This window comes from Arvicola amphibius, chromosome 10, assembly GCF_903992535.2.
Source record: "Arvicola amphibius chromosome 10, mArvAmp1.2, whole genome shotgun sequence".
NCBI lineage: Eukaryota > Metazoa > Chordata > Mammalia > Rodentia > Cricetidae > Arvicola > Arvicola amphibius.
The window spans coordinates 58,573,665-58,586,933 of NC_052056.1; the positions used below are offsets into that span (position 1 = coordinate 58,573,665).

The window sequence follows — 13,269 nt, forward strand, 5'->3', positions numbered from 1 at the left end:
TAAATTAGAGAAAAGAGACTATGTCCATTGGCAGTACAAACATGTATATGTAATAGTAATGATAAAGGGAGTGGAGGCATCACTACACATTTAGGAAGCCATCTGTGGATACTCACTGCAGAGTACCACATCTTCACCATTACCTTCAGTGACCTCTGCAAACACCCTTAGCTTCAGGATATACTGAAGATAAATTGAACTGAAGCAGCAGCGTCTGGAAGAGTACGTGAAATAGTATTCTTTTCTGTGTTTTAGTCATTGAGATTTTACTTTGTGTAGACACTACTGGACTGTAAGCAAGTGAGTGATACCCATTTGGTATTCTTTTATTTGTTCAGTTATTGAACACCTATTATGTACTAGATACCACTATTCTTGGAGCTAAGAATACAATAGTGGGCAATACAGAAACCACCCATGCTCTCATAGAGTATAGTTGTTAATTAAAAAGGCATTGCAGAATGCAAATATGTAAATGTACACTTGCAACTTAAGCTAGTTCATGATTAATAGCAGCTGCTATTTTATAACCACAAGGGTGAGATCACTTAGATCAATGGTTTCAGCCTTCCTCATGCTATGACCCGTTAATACAGTTCCTTATGTTGTGGTGACCCCAACCATAAAATTATTTTTGTTACTAGTTCATAGCTGTAATTTTGCAACTGTTATGAATTGTAGTGTAAATATCTGGTATGTAGAATATGTGATATTTGACCTCCAAAGGGATCACAATCCACAGATTGAGAATCACTGCTGTAGATCATGCACTTTTCAAAGGCCTTTAAGAACAGATAGGTGGGGCTGGAGAGATGGCATTGCCTGCTCTTCCAAAGGTTCTGTGTTCAATTCTCAGCAACCACATGGTGGCTCACAACCATCTGTAATGGGGTCTGGTGCCCTCAGGCATACACAGAATATTGTATACATAATAAATAAATAAATAAATAAATAAATAATTTTTTTTTTTTTTTTTTAAAAAAAGATAGGTGAGTGGACTTTAGCCAGGTCAGGATTGGTGCGCATGGAGAGTGGCCAGAGTGACGGGGCTGGGAGAATGTTGGCACACTTGAAGCTCTAAGACAGGCCTCTGTGGGATGCAGAGAAGAAGATGAAGTGGAAAAAATGCTTTCCTGGCATGGGGATATACATATTATACAACTTCTAGATCCCTAAATCTCAGTGTTCTTCATGTAGTTGAGGAAAAACAAAACAAAACAGATTGATCTGTGGCTGAGAAAAAAAGTGAGAAAAGATTAAAATCTATACAACATGCAAGTTGGTGTGTTGTAAAAAGATTATAGGCTCTGGAATAAGCTGTTTATCTCAGCTCTTGGTTTGTTGTGCTGGGGATCAAACACAGGGCTTTGTAAAGCCTAGACAAGTACTCTATCAACTGAACTATGTCCCCAGGCGCACAATCTTTGCTTATTAATAGTGTGGCCTTAGGTAAGTTACTTGACCTCTCTGAGGCTCTTTATTTACAGAATGACCCAGTTAGTAGCCTTTTACTGTGAGGATTAATAAAAAATTTATGCAAAATATTCAGCAGAGTAGTCATCATGTCAGCATGTTGTTACTGTTGCTACTCTTGCCTTCCTTAAGGCATAGTGTCTATATATAACATGAACCAAGTGCAATGGATACGTGCAGATAGCATGCTTGTAGTGATGTTAGACTGTTTCAAAGGAAGTCTTCAGTGAGATGGTAAGAATCTCTGTCTGGCTCAACAATAATTGAAAAAGCAATTATTATTTTTACTGCAAATGTAAATTAACAGACCTGGCATGTACTGTTAGGAAGCTGTTTTTCATTTGAGAGAAAGAATTATAAGGCTAAATTTACTATGAAAGTCAAATGTATAATGGTTTATAGCCTTTTCAGAGAGCATCATACAAGTAAATGACTTTCTGAAAATGCCAGAATATAATATTTAAAAAAATTGGGTTTTCTGTATTTCTCATTCAATCTTCCATCTCAATTTAGCACAAACAAAATTTGCCATAAACTGTGAGTTAGACGTCTGTGGCTTACTGAACTATTAATGTAGAGGTACAGCAAAACCCTGACGTAACACAGAAAATGACCAAAATCTTCAGTCACATTATTAAACAATAATGAAATTACTTTTGTTTCACTAGTTGAGAGTTCTGAATGGATGGAAGCCAATTGCTAATTGTGTCCAAGCTATTCAAACTATTGTGGAGTACATTCAAATGCTAATGACATGGCAAAGAATTTTAATAATGACAGAATGTATTTTGAGACAAGAAAATCTCTTGGGAAAATATATTTTAGACTAGCTTGGTAGCACATGATTGCAATCCCAGCACTTGGCGAGTCTGAGACAGGAGGACTAGAAGTCTGAGGCCACCCTGAGCTATTAAGTTCAAGAGTTGTTCAGACAGCTTGCGTTAAAAGCTATCCTATTTCAGTGCCCCCTACAAAAGGACAGAAACAACAAAAAACTGACCTTTGGTTAAAATACTAATTTTTAGGGAAAAATTCCATTTGCTATAGCTAAACATTTCTTAAATTAATGATTCTTGAAAAGAGATACAGTTGCCTTTGTGAGCATGCATATAAAACTGTAGAAAGCTAAAACAAATGTTTCATGAAACGATATACATTCCAAATTTTTCTTTTCTTTTTTAAACAAAATGTTATAACTTACTAATGGGTTACAACTTTATAAATTTTGCAAAAATGACTATTAAGTGGAATTTTGGAAACAGTTTCAGGTTACTGGAATAAGTTGAGTATAATTTTGTTACAAATGTGTCTCATACTGTAAAAAGTTGCAGAGGGAACTAGACCTACCTAGGAGAAGAATTGAGTACCTATGGGCAGAGAAGGCAATAAAAGGAGATCAGTACAAAATTCCTCCCCCCTTTTAAAATTGAATCATGTTAACATATTTACTCCAAAATCAAATTAAAAGAAGTTCTGGGTGCTGGAGAGATGGCTTACCAGTTAAGAGTACTTGCTGCTACACAACCATGAAGACTAGCACTTAGATCTTAGCACCCACAAAACAAGCCATATGTCCTGCACATCCTTATAATCCCAGCTCCAAGAAGGTAGAGACAGGAGGATTGCTGGGTCTTGCTGCCTTCCAGTCTAGCTGAGAAATGCAATCCCCAGGTTCAGGGAGAGACCCTGTCTCCAAGGAATAGAGGGAAAATGATAAAGGAGGACCCGGATGCTTCTGGCCTCTGAGTATCACAGGGATGTGCACCAACACACAAATAAATCTTGAATTTTTTATCTCCAGTATTAGTAGAAAAAAACATGCACTAGTATGGATCAAGCAGGCAGTACAGATTGCTGTGATTAGTAGGATGTAGCACACAAGTGGGAGCCTGGATGTTGTGTTGATTTACTGCTCCTGGTCAGTACAATAAACAGATACTTAGTGACTCTTTAAACGGTTAATTTGTGTTCACCACTTATTTATTATGGAAGGAAGGCACATGCTAATTTTAGAAAGTTTTACTTCAGTGCAACATATTTAAATTAAATGTTTCCATGCTTAAAGTGGAAGTTTTAAGGCACATTTGTCATATTATTTAGAAACAAAAGAGAAGTCCTAATAATATGCTTCCATATTTGGTTTTGTTGACATTTTCCTACCTCTGTGTTTTATTTGTTTGTTTGTTTGACCCATTTGAGAGAAAATTACAGATGTTTCCTTCTCTTCTGTTCCTCCTCCTCCTTACCCTGCCTGTGTGCTGGAGATCACACCCTAGACTCGTTCATGCTAGGCAAACACTGAGCTACATACCTAGCCCAGGCCTTCTTGACTATTGCAAAATATATTTTCTAAAATTTGGAAATAGGTTTTTACTTAACTGCATACCATAATCAGCTATAGTAAATTAATCTTGCTTCTGTAATACTGCTATCCCCCCCTCTTTCTTCCTGTCACGTAATCCTAGAAATATTCATTATAGCAGCACAGCCTTCTCTGCTCAGGATCCAGACTGGGGTTAGGTATTATCATATGTAGTTGGCATGATTCTTTAGACTTTTTTGATTGGGAGCATTTCTATAATCTTTATTTATTCTTCACAGCATTGAGGGGTTTTTGTTTTGTTTTGTTTTAAAAGAATATACCTCCCTGGGGTCCCTAGTAGTGGGACCAGGATCTGTCCCTGGCACATGAACTGCCAAATGTATATATTCTTAAGACATAAACAGTCTTACTATACTGGAACTCACGCTGTAGACCAGGTTGGCCTTGAACTCACAGAGATTCCCTGCCTCTGCCTCCCAAGTGCTGGGATTAAAGGTATGCACTACCACTGCTTTTTGGAACCTATTCTCTATGATGGGATGCCTCACTCAACCTTGGTGCAGAGTGGGGGAGCTTGGTCCTGTCTCAACTTGATATGCCATGCTTTGTTGACTCCCATGGGAAACCTTACCCTTTCTGAGGAGTGGTGTTCGGGGGTGTAAAGGAGGTGGAGGAGGAGGGAATGGGAGAAAGGAGGGGAAACTGTAGTAGGTATGTAAAATAAATAAGAAAATTTAATAAATAAAAGCAGGATAATTAAGTTATAAGAGCTAGTTAGGAAAAAGCCTAATCTAAAAAGCTTAATCTAAAGGCCAAGCTTTCATAATTAATACTGTTTCCATGTCATTATTTGGGGGCTGGTGATCCAAAGATAGTCTGACAAGAAAACTTGCTACACTAGAGTTATCTGAATGGAGGGAAATTCAATTGAGAAAGTGACTCTATAATATCCAGTTATAATTAGTGATTGACTGGGGAGGGCCCAGGAGGGCCCAGCCCATTGCGGGTGGTGCCATCCCTAGGCTGGTAGTTCTGGGTTCTATATGGAAGCAGACTGAGAAAGCCATAGTGAGCAAGTCAATAACCAACACCCCTCCATGCCTCTGCATTAGCTCTTACCTCCAAGTTTCTGTCCTATTTGAGTTCCTGTCCTGACTTCTTTCAATGATGTGGAACTACACTTCCAAGTAAAGCCTTTCCTCCCCACACTCCCCCAAAGACTATGCCTCCCTGTCTAAATATTGGAGTGTTGCCTATTTTGCTGTTTCTTCACTATTAGATTCTGGTTATACATTCCAGTTGGGAATACTGACAAGCCATGTCTTTCCTTAGAATGCCACACTTGGAAATACATGCTGTCTGCCTGCCCCTCATTACTAGTATTAGAATAACTTGGTCAACAAGTTCTCTGGTTTCTACTATAGAATTTCCTCTTGCAGCTAATAAACAGTCTGTTGCAAGGAGAGGCTGCTTGTTCATCCTGGCCACCCGGCTAGCTTAATCCCGAAATAACAATACAGAAACTATCAATTAAATCACTGCTTGGCCCATTAGTTCTAGTTTCTTATTGGCCAATTCTTACATCTTAATTTAACTTTAATTTCTATTAATCTGTGTATTGCCACGTGGAAGTGGCATACCAGGTAAAATTCCCAGTATCTGTCTTCAGTGAATCCATGGCATCTCTCTCTGACTCTGCCTCCTTTTTCCCTGCATGCCATTTAGTTTTTCCCATCCGCCTAAGTTCTGCCCTATCAGGCCTAAAGCAGCTTCTTTATTAACCAATGAAAGCAACGCAAAGACAGAAGGACAGCCTATACCAACAGTCTATTGGAAAACCTCTTAAAAGCAACCTGTGGGTTGAGACCGCAGTTAGTGGGGGAGTGTCAAGGGATCCTTTCACGGGGGTTGCTTAAAGCCATTGGAAAACACAAGCCAAAGGAAGACACAAATATTTATGTTATGATTTATAACAGTAGCAAAATTATATTAAATTATAACAGTACCAATGAAAGTAATTTTATGGTTGGGGAATCACCATAACATGAGGAACTGTATTAAAGGGTCTTAGCATTAGGAAGGTCAAGAACCACACCATGCAAATATGTTGTTATACTTCAAAATTTCCTCCTGGATTTAATATTCATGATCATTATGCCTGATCCAGTTTTTATTATGGTGACTTTAAAAAGGTGTTTTGTTTAATTTTTTCCCCTGCCTGCAGTACTACTTCCTCCAACTAGGCAGTTCCTCCTATGATACATATAATTTCTTTTCCCTCAGTGTTCTAATGTAAAAGACTTGATTCTTGGGCCAATGATGACTTCAAGAGATTAGTGGCTACCCTGAACTTTTATATTAAGTTCTATATATCTTGCCAGGGTTAGTGTCCATAACTTTGGCCAGATTTTTCTGAACAGTTCTTGATTTGAGTTTATAATTTTCACCTGGTTTTGTGAGGGTTGATCTTTAAGCTACTTGGATACTTACATGTTTGTATGTTCTTTCCCTTGCTTTCTGCTCCGTGATGACTAGCTGCAATTCTAGAAGTGTAGTGTGTCTCCCTTTCTTACACATCCACAACTTTAGATAGTAGTGTATCTTGGTTCTTTTAAAGTTGTTGCTGGAATATATAATAAATGTTAATGTCTTCATTGCTACTGTAGCAGCAGTTTATGGTGTATAGAACCAGTCTTGTGAAACAACAAATTACCTTGATTTAATTTGAAATTTTAAACCCAATGTTTTTTACACTGTAGTTTTATTAGCTCTCTGGGAGTGAGCTACATGATGTTGTGCACTGAAAATTACCCAAATGTTCTGGCCTTCTCTTTCCTGGATGAGCTTCAGAAGGAGTTCATTACTACTTATAACATGATGAAGACAAATACTGCTGTCAGACCATACTGTTTCATTGAATTTGGTAAGGGCCTGGTTTGTTTTGTTTTGTTAATTTCTTTACTTTTTATTATCCTGTCTGTCAAAACAGTTTATCATCTAATATTGGGGAGTAGTGGAGAAACTTCTTCAGCCTTTATTTTGATAGAATAATTGGCAAAAGATCTATATTTCTTAATTTGGGTGTCTATTAGGGAAAAAATGTGTTTGAGCAGTGAAGGAGATTGTGATCATTAGTCCAAAGAACGAATCCCAGAGGACAGATTCTCAGTGAGAAGTTTATAAGCCCCAGATTCTGTTTAGTGTTTATGTAGTAATCTTTTATAGTCTGCTTAATGTAGAACAGGGGTTGGCAAATACTTTCTGGAAAAGATCAGAGAGTGCGTATTTCAGGCTTTAAGGGCCGTCTCGTCTCTGCCACAACTACTCAGCTCTGATATCGCAGCTTGAAAGCAGCCACAGGCAATACATAAATGAATGAGCAAAGTTATTGTCTAATAAAACTTTATTTACAAAAACAGCAATTTAGATTTGGGCAGTAGTTTGCTCAACCAGAAAAATTTGGTCAAAGTTATGGATTTCTTTACATAGAAAGAGGGGAAATAGTAAAGATAAAATTTTTCTTGGAAGATAATTTAGAAAATTTCTTTTGATTCCACTAAATTTATTCTTTAGAACATACTATCTAATGGTGTAAAAAAGTAAATAAGAAAACAGACTTATAAAAACACATTTCTTATAGTATAATTTGTATGTAATTACAGCTAATTACAAATTGAATATTTTGTGAGATAAGGATATAAAATTGGTTGACAATTAAAACTGTTTTTTTTGTTACTACAGTTCCTAAAAGTCTATATTTATGTTATAGTAACTTCATTATAGAGTTTAATATTTAGAGTGTAAAACTGATGACTCCATGATACAATATCCTGTTAAACATAATATTGGAAATCCCTTGACAAATTGAGGAATTTTGAATAACAAACTTTATAAAATTTATACTCATAAACATCACACTCTCAAATGATTTAATTAACAAATAACTGCAAGGAAATTTATTTTTTATTTTACATAGATAACTTCATTCAGAGGACCAAGCAGCGTTATAATAATCCCAGGTCTCTTTCAACAAAAATAAATCTGTCAGACATGCAGATGGAAATCAAGCTGAGGCCCCCTTATCAAATCCCAATGTGTGAACTGGGATCAGCCAATGGAGTCACATCTGCATTTTCTGTTGACTATAAAGGTGCTGGTAAGATTTCTTCTGGTGAGTTTTGGATCTTAATTATTTTATTGACTTTTTAAAAAGTAACAGAGGAACTCTTGAAAATCAGTTGCTTTATTTTAGTGTTTTAATCAACTTATGAGAGAATATGGAAGTTCAAAGCAATCCATTTTTCTCAGTTGTTATAAAGTAGGCTACTAAAGGCTTGATATTTTGGAAATTACTTCCAAATGATAATCTCAGAAGGTATCTTTGCTAAAAAACATTTGATTTCTTTGTAAACATTTTTCTAGAAATGTCTATTATATCAAATAGCAATATTCAGTATAAGAGTTTTGACTGTAACAGAAACTAAAAGTTGTAGTGACTGACTACTCAGATCTCCCCTTCCACAGAAAGTACACAGGGCTTAACAGTGGGGTCAGGGTGAAACTTCTCCATAAAACGGAAACCCCACTATTTCACAAAAGTAGAGTGTGCTATTGCTGGACTACTTCTTAAACATTTCCTTGCGGATCAAGCTAATGTCTGATTCCATACTAATACCCACCAGTGTGTCTGAGGTTCTATCACCTCCCTCAGCTGAAGCAGAAGGCAGTTCCATTTTTTCTATGCTTCTAGCCTAATTTTTTTCATGTAAAGCATCTTCAATTCCTTAAGACCTGTCATTCTGACACCTTCCCTAACCCTGTATTTGCTTTAGTTTGCTAGTATTCCTTAAATGTGAACTGAATATGACATTTCACATGTAATTTAATTATATAAATATGGGAGAAAGGGAAAACATTTCACTTAAATAATTCAGTCAGTCACTAAACAAGTAAATAAGGACAAGAAATAAAATGGCATTCAAATTGCAAAGGAAATAGATAATTCCATTCATGTGTGATTTTTTTTTTCCTGTAGAAAATCCTAAGGATTTCTCTAGAAAACTATTAGAACAAGTGCATGGCTTCAAAGAGGCTGCACGATACAGTGTCAGTGCCCAAGACCTCTACACTGTACACTAGCAGTTAGCAATCTGAAGATGAAATGGAAAGCCCATTTATTGGAAACCAGCAAAATATTTTTGAAAGAAGTTAAGACAGAAATTAGTGGAAAGCAGATCCACATTTATGGGTTAGCAGACAATCTTACTAAGATAGCTGTACTCCTAAGTAGATAGAGACTCAGCATACTCTGGGCTGTTTTTTTAAAATAGAAATTAACAAGTTGATTCTAAAATTCATATAGATATGTAAGGAATGTATACATATATATGCAAAATAATCTTGGAAAAGCTGAAAAATTCAAACTCCAAAGGTACTGCCAAGTTATAGTATCTATATGGAGTGATTCTGCTTTAAGGCTAGCATGTAGATCAGGGTGGTAGAATTGAGACCACAAAAGTAAACCCTTTCAGTGTGGCCAGTTCACACAGTGAGTCTAAGACATTGGTGGAAGATCATACAGTGTTGGGACAGCCATATAGCCACATGTAAAAGAAAGAAATTAGACTACTGCATAGCCACAGCACAAAAATTAACTCAATGCAAAGCCCTAAATTTACCAGCTCTAAACGCAGAACTCTTAGTAGAAAACATAGGTGTGACTCTTCATGATCTTGCGTTAGGTTTTTCAGATTTGATTTTAAAAATCACTGTGAGGGATGAAGAGATGGCTTAGTGGTTGCTCTTCTACTAGAAACCCCAGGTTCAATTCCCACCACCCACAAGGCATCCCACATCTGTCTGTAACTCCATTTCCAGGGCTTCTGATACCCTCACACAGACATACAGGCAGACAAAACAATGAACATTAAATGAAAATAAATTATATATGAAAAAAGTCACAGTGAAAAAGACAAAATATACAAAATGGAATTTATCAAATTAAAACTTACTTTTCCATGAACACAGAGTGAGACCCCACAAAATAAAAAAAAAATCACAAGTCATTTGTGCATAAGAGATTAGTATCCAAAATATTTAAGTAATTTGTAATTCAGCAATAATGAAGCAATTCGATATATAAACAGAAAAGATTTGAATTTGCTTTTTTCCCTCCTTCTCTTCTTCCTCCTTTTCCTTTTGGTACAAAACCAATCAAAATGGGTTTGAGAGGTGGCTCAGCAGTTCAGAGCACTGGTTGCACTTCCAGAAGACCTGGTTTTGATTCCCAACAACCACATGGCGACTCACAACCATCTGTAACTCTGTTATCCAGTGGATCTGATGCCCTTTTCTGACCTCCTTGGGAACCAGGCATGTAAATGACAAATATGCAGGCAAAATACCCAAACACATAAATTTCATTTAAAATTTAAAAATCAAAATGTACTTATTTAATATACACTCAAAAGGCTCTATCAGAATTAATTTAAAAGACAACCCCACAACTTAGAATAGAGACTCTACAGAATTTGAGGGGATAACAGACCGTCCACTACTGTTTGTTGGATGTTTTAACTGCATTGTTCATGTGATTTTTCAAATTTGTTTTCTGGAAAATTGCATTAACTTCTTTTCAGTTTTTAAACAAATTTTTAATTTCTATGTTAAATTCCCCATGGACATGATGTGTTATGCTTTTTATATGCTATCAGATTCAATTTGCTAAAGTTTTGATATTTTATATGTGTCTCACTGAGGGAGTTGATTTCTAGTTTTCCATTTTTATTTATGCTTGGTTTGACTATCTTGGCAAAGCCAACATGAGAAAATACACTGGAGGGTGCTCCCTCTTCTTTTATGTTTTTCAAAAGTGTTCTGTAGGATCCAGCAATGAAACCTCAAATACCTTTGTCTGGGGAAGATTTAAATCAGTTTCTTTACTAGGCCCAGGGCTGCTCAGCTTGTCTGTTTTTCTTAGTGAGCATTTGCAGCTTATTTTAAAGAAATCTGTTAATTTTTTTTCAGGTTATGGATTTTTGATGTATAATCCATGTTTCTTTATCCCTTTATTTTCTATAGAATTAGAATTATGTCATCTTCTCATTTCTGATATTGGTAATTTTTCTTTTGCTATTTTCTCCTAGTACATAAAAACTGATCACTTTTATTGATTTTTTAAAAGAATCATCATTTTACTTTCATTGATGTTTTATTTTCTATTTTATTGACATGTTCTGCTTATTGCTTCCCATTTTCTGCTTACCTTGGGTTCCAGTGCTCTTGTTTTCTGAGATTTGGAGCAATTTATTTGATATCTTCTTTTCTAAAACAAGCACTTGCTGCTACCTATCTCATTCTCAGTATTACTTTAGCTACATCCCATAGATTTTTAACATACTGCATTTTTTTCATTCTGCTTAAAATACTTTTAAAATTTCCTTTTGACTTTTTTATTTAGAAATGTATTGTATAGTTTTATTTAGGCATTTTCAGATCTCTATTGATTTTTTAACTTAATTACATTGTGTTCAGAGAACAAACTTTATTTGATTTGGATATTTTAAAATTTATTGAGACGTGATTTATTCCCAAGAAAATAGCCCATTGTTAATCATTCTTTTCTGCTTAAAGTGCATACTTTGATGTTAGTGGTGTATTCTGTGTTACTTAGATCAAGATAGCTGATATTGTTGAAATCTGTTGTGTCTTTTCTGACTTGCTGTTTGCTTCATCCATCCTTTGAGAAATGGTTATTGCAATCTCTTCTGAATGTGTATCTTATTTTAGGATGATCAGTTTTCATATTATATATTTTTTAAAGATTTATTTCTTTATATTATATGTATGAGTGTTTTGCCTGTATGTATGTTTGTGCACCATGTGCATACTTACTACCCACAGAGGACAGCATTGGATCTCCAAGAACTGGAGTTATGGATGGTTGTGAGCCTCCATGTGGGTGCTGGGAACTGAACCTGCTTCCTCTGCAAGAGCAACAAATGCTCATAACTACTGAGCCATCTCTCCAGCCCTCTATATTAATGTATATTAAAGCTTGTAGTTTGAAGCATTGGTTCCTTTATCATTTTGAAATTCTTTGCACCAAGGAATATATTATACTTTGAAATCTTTATAATATAGATACTATATTAAAATTTATTTTAGAGTTCCATCTGTTGTCTGTTTTTCTCCGTGTCCTTATGTTTATGTGATGGTTTAGTGCCCTCTCAGTGGGAACCCTAAAGGTCTAGTGAGGAGCATCAGGTACTTGAAGGCAATTAGAATCTGACTTCTTGCTTGTATATGAAGCTGTCTGCACCCAGCAGGATATCTGTCGCCATGGTGCAGCCATCACTTTTCTCCAGTGACTGGTGACATGTACACTGCTTTGTTTTGATTTGTTCTTCCTACTAGAAGCAACACTTTGACATTTGTTGTGTGCTCCATTTCTTGTTTGTTAAATAATTGATAAGTTTGGGAAGCACATTATCAGGAAATACTATACTGTTAAGTCTTTTTACCTCTGTACTACCCCAGTAACCTTCTGGTCTACCTGGATGAGAGTACCCTGAAGGCCACTGAAATACCAGGAGTTTTTATAAATATCACAGTGAAGAAATACCTTAATAATGTCTACTTTTAAAATTGGTCTTATGGGTTAACAAGCAGCCTAGTGAACAGTGTTTGATCATCATTTACCAGCAATGATTCTAAGTGTTTTTGTGATTCCGCATGGCCTTAGACCTTCTCTTAATGATTGTATTAACACACAAGCTCAGGTCCTATCTTAAGGCTATCTCAGAGCACACTGGCTGAATATTATTGCTGGTGGCTGAAACATTTTCTTTAAATAACCATTCTGCAGTGGTTTTCATGTTTCTAGCAACCTGTTTAATTGTCCTCCTTTAGAGGTAAACTGTTCACATGTATGGAACTTTCTTGCTTTTAGGGTGGTAAATGTCTTTTTCCTTTAATGTCATTGGAGGTGAGGGTGAATGGTTTATCAATGTTTAGCTAGCATGTTACATGTAGTTGTTACATGTATTTATTTATTTATTTATTTTGTGAGTATGATCCAGGTGGAATTCATAGAGACGTGTGGCCTGCTGTTAGAAGGACTAAGTTGCATCTCTATTCCTATTTTCTCATAGCAAGCTGATTGAAGGAGCATACCACCAGCATGCTTCCCTGGCAGCAGAGCCCTCACTGCAAACCCACCTGGGTTCTGGCTGCCTCTGCCACTTCTGGAATTGCTGTGCATTTCAGAGCTTGTAAAGGCAATGAATGGGTGGCAAGGGGAATTTCCCCCGAACTTCAAGGCAAAAGTGTTTTGTTTTGATAGTTTTGTAAGCCCCTTCCCTTGTTTGGGGGTGTTTATCTTTAAGACCTTTAGTGTTACTAGTGCTGGCCACAAGCATGCGGGCAGTGAGCAAGTGAAGAGGCAGTATTAAAGTGTTTCGAACCTAACAGAC

The 13,269-nt window shown here is 36.3% G+C and overlaps 1 protein-coding gene across 5 annotated transcripts in view; it reads left to right on the plus strand.

Annotated features, from left to right (window-relative positions):
* Nucleotides 1–13,269, plus strand: part of Sec22a (SEC22 homolog A, vesicle trafficking protein) — a 74,195-nt gene that overhangs the window by 16,039 nt on the left and 44,887 nt on the right. For all 5 annotated transcript variants that reach the window (XR_006020892.1, XR_005287093.2, XM_038344335.2 and 2 more), the window contains exons 3-4: nucleotides 6,556–6,719; nucleotides 7,773–7,967. Coding sequence is in view for 3 of the 5 variants with exons in the window: in XM_038344335.2 (XP_038200263.1) it covers nucleotides 6,556–6,719; nucleotides 7,773–7,967 (359 nt within the window). In the remaining 2 variants the exon portion in view is untranslated. The remainder of the gene's footprint in view (nucleotides 1–6,555; nucleotides 6,720–7,772; nucleotides 7,968–13,269) is intronic.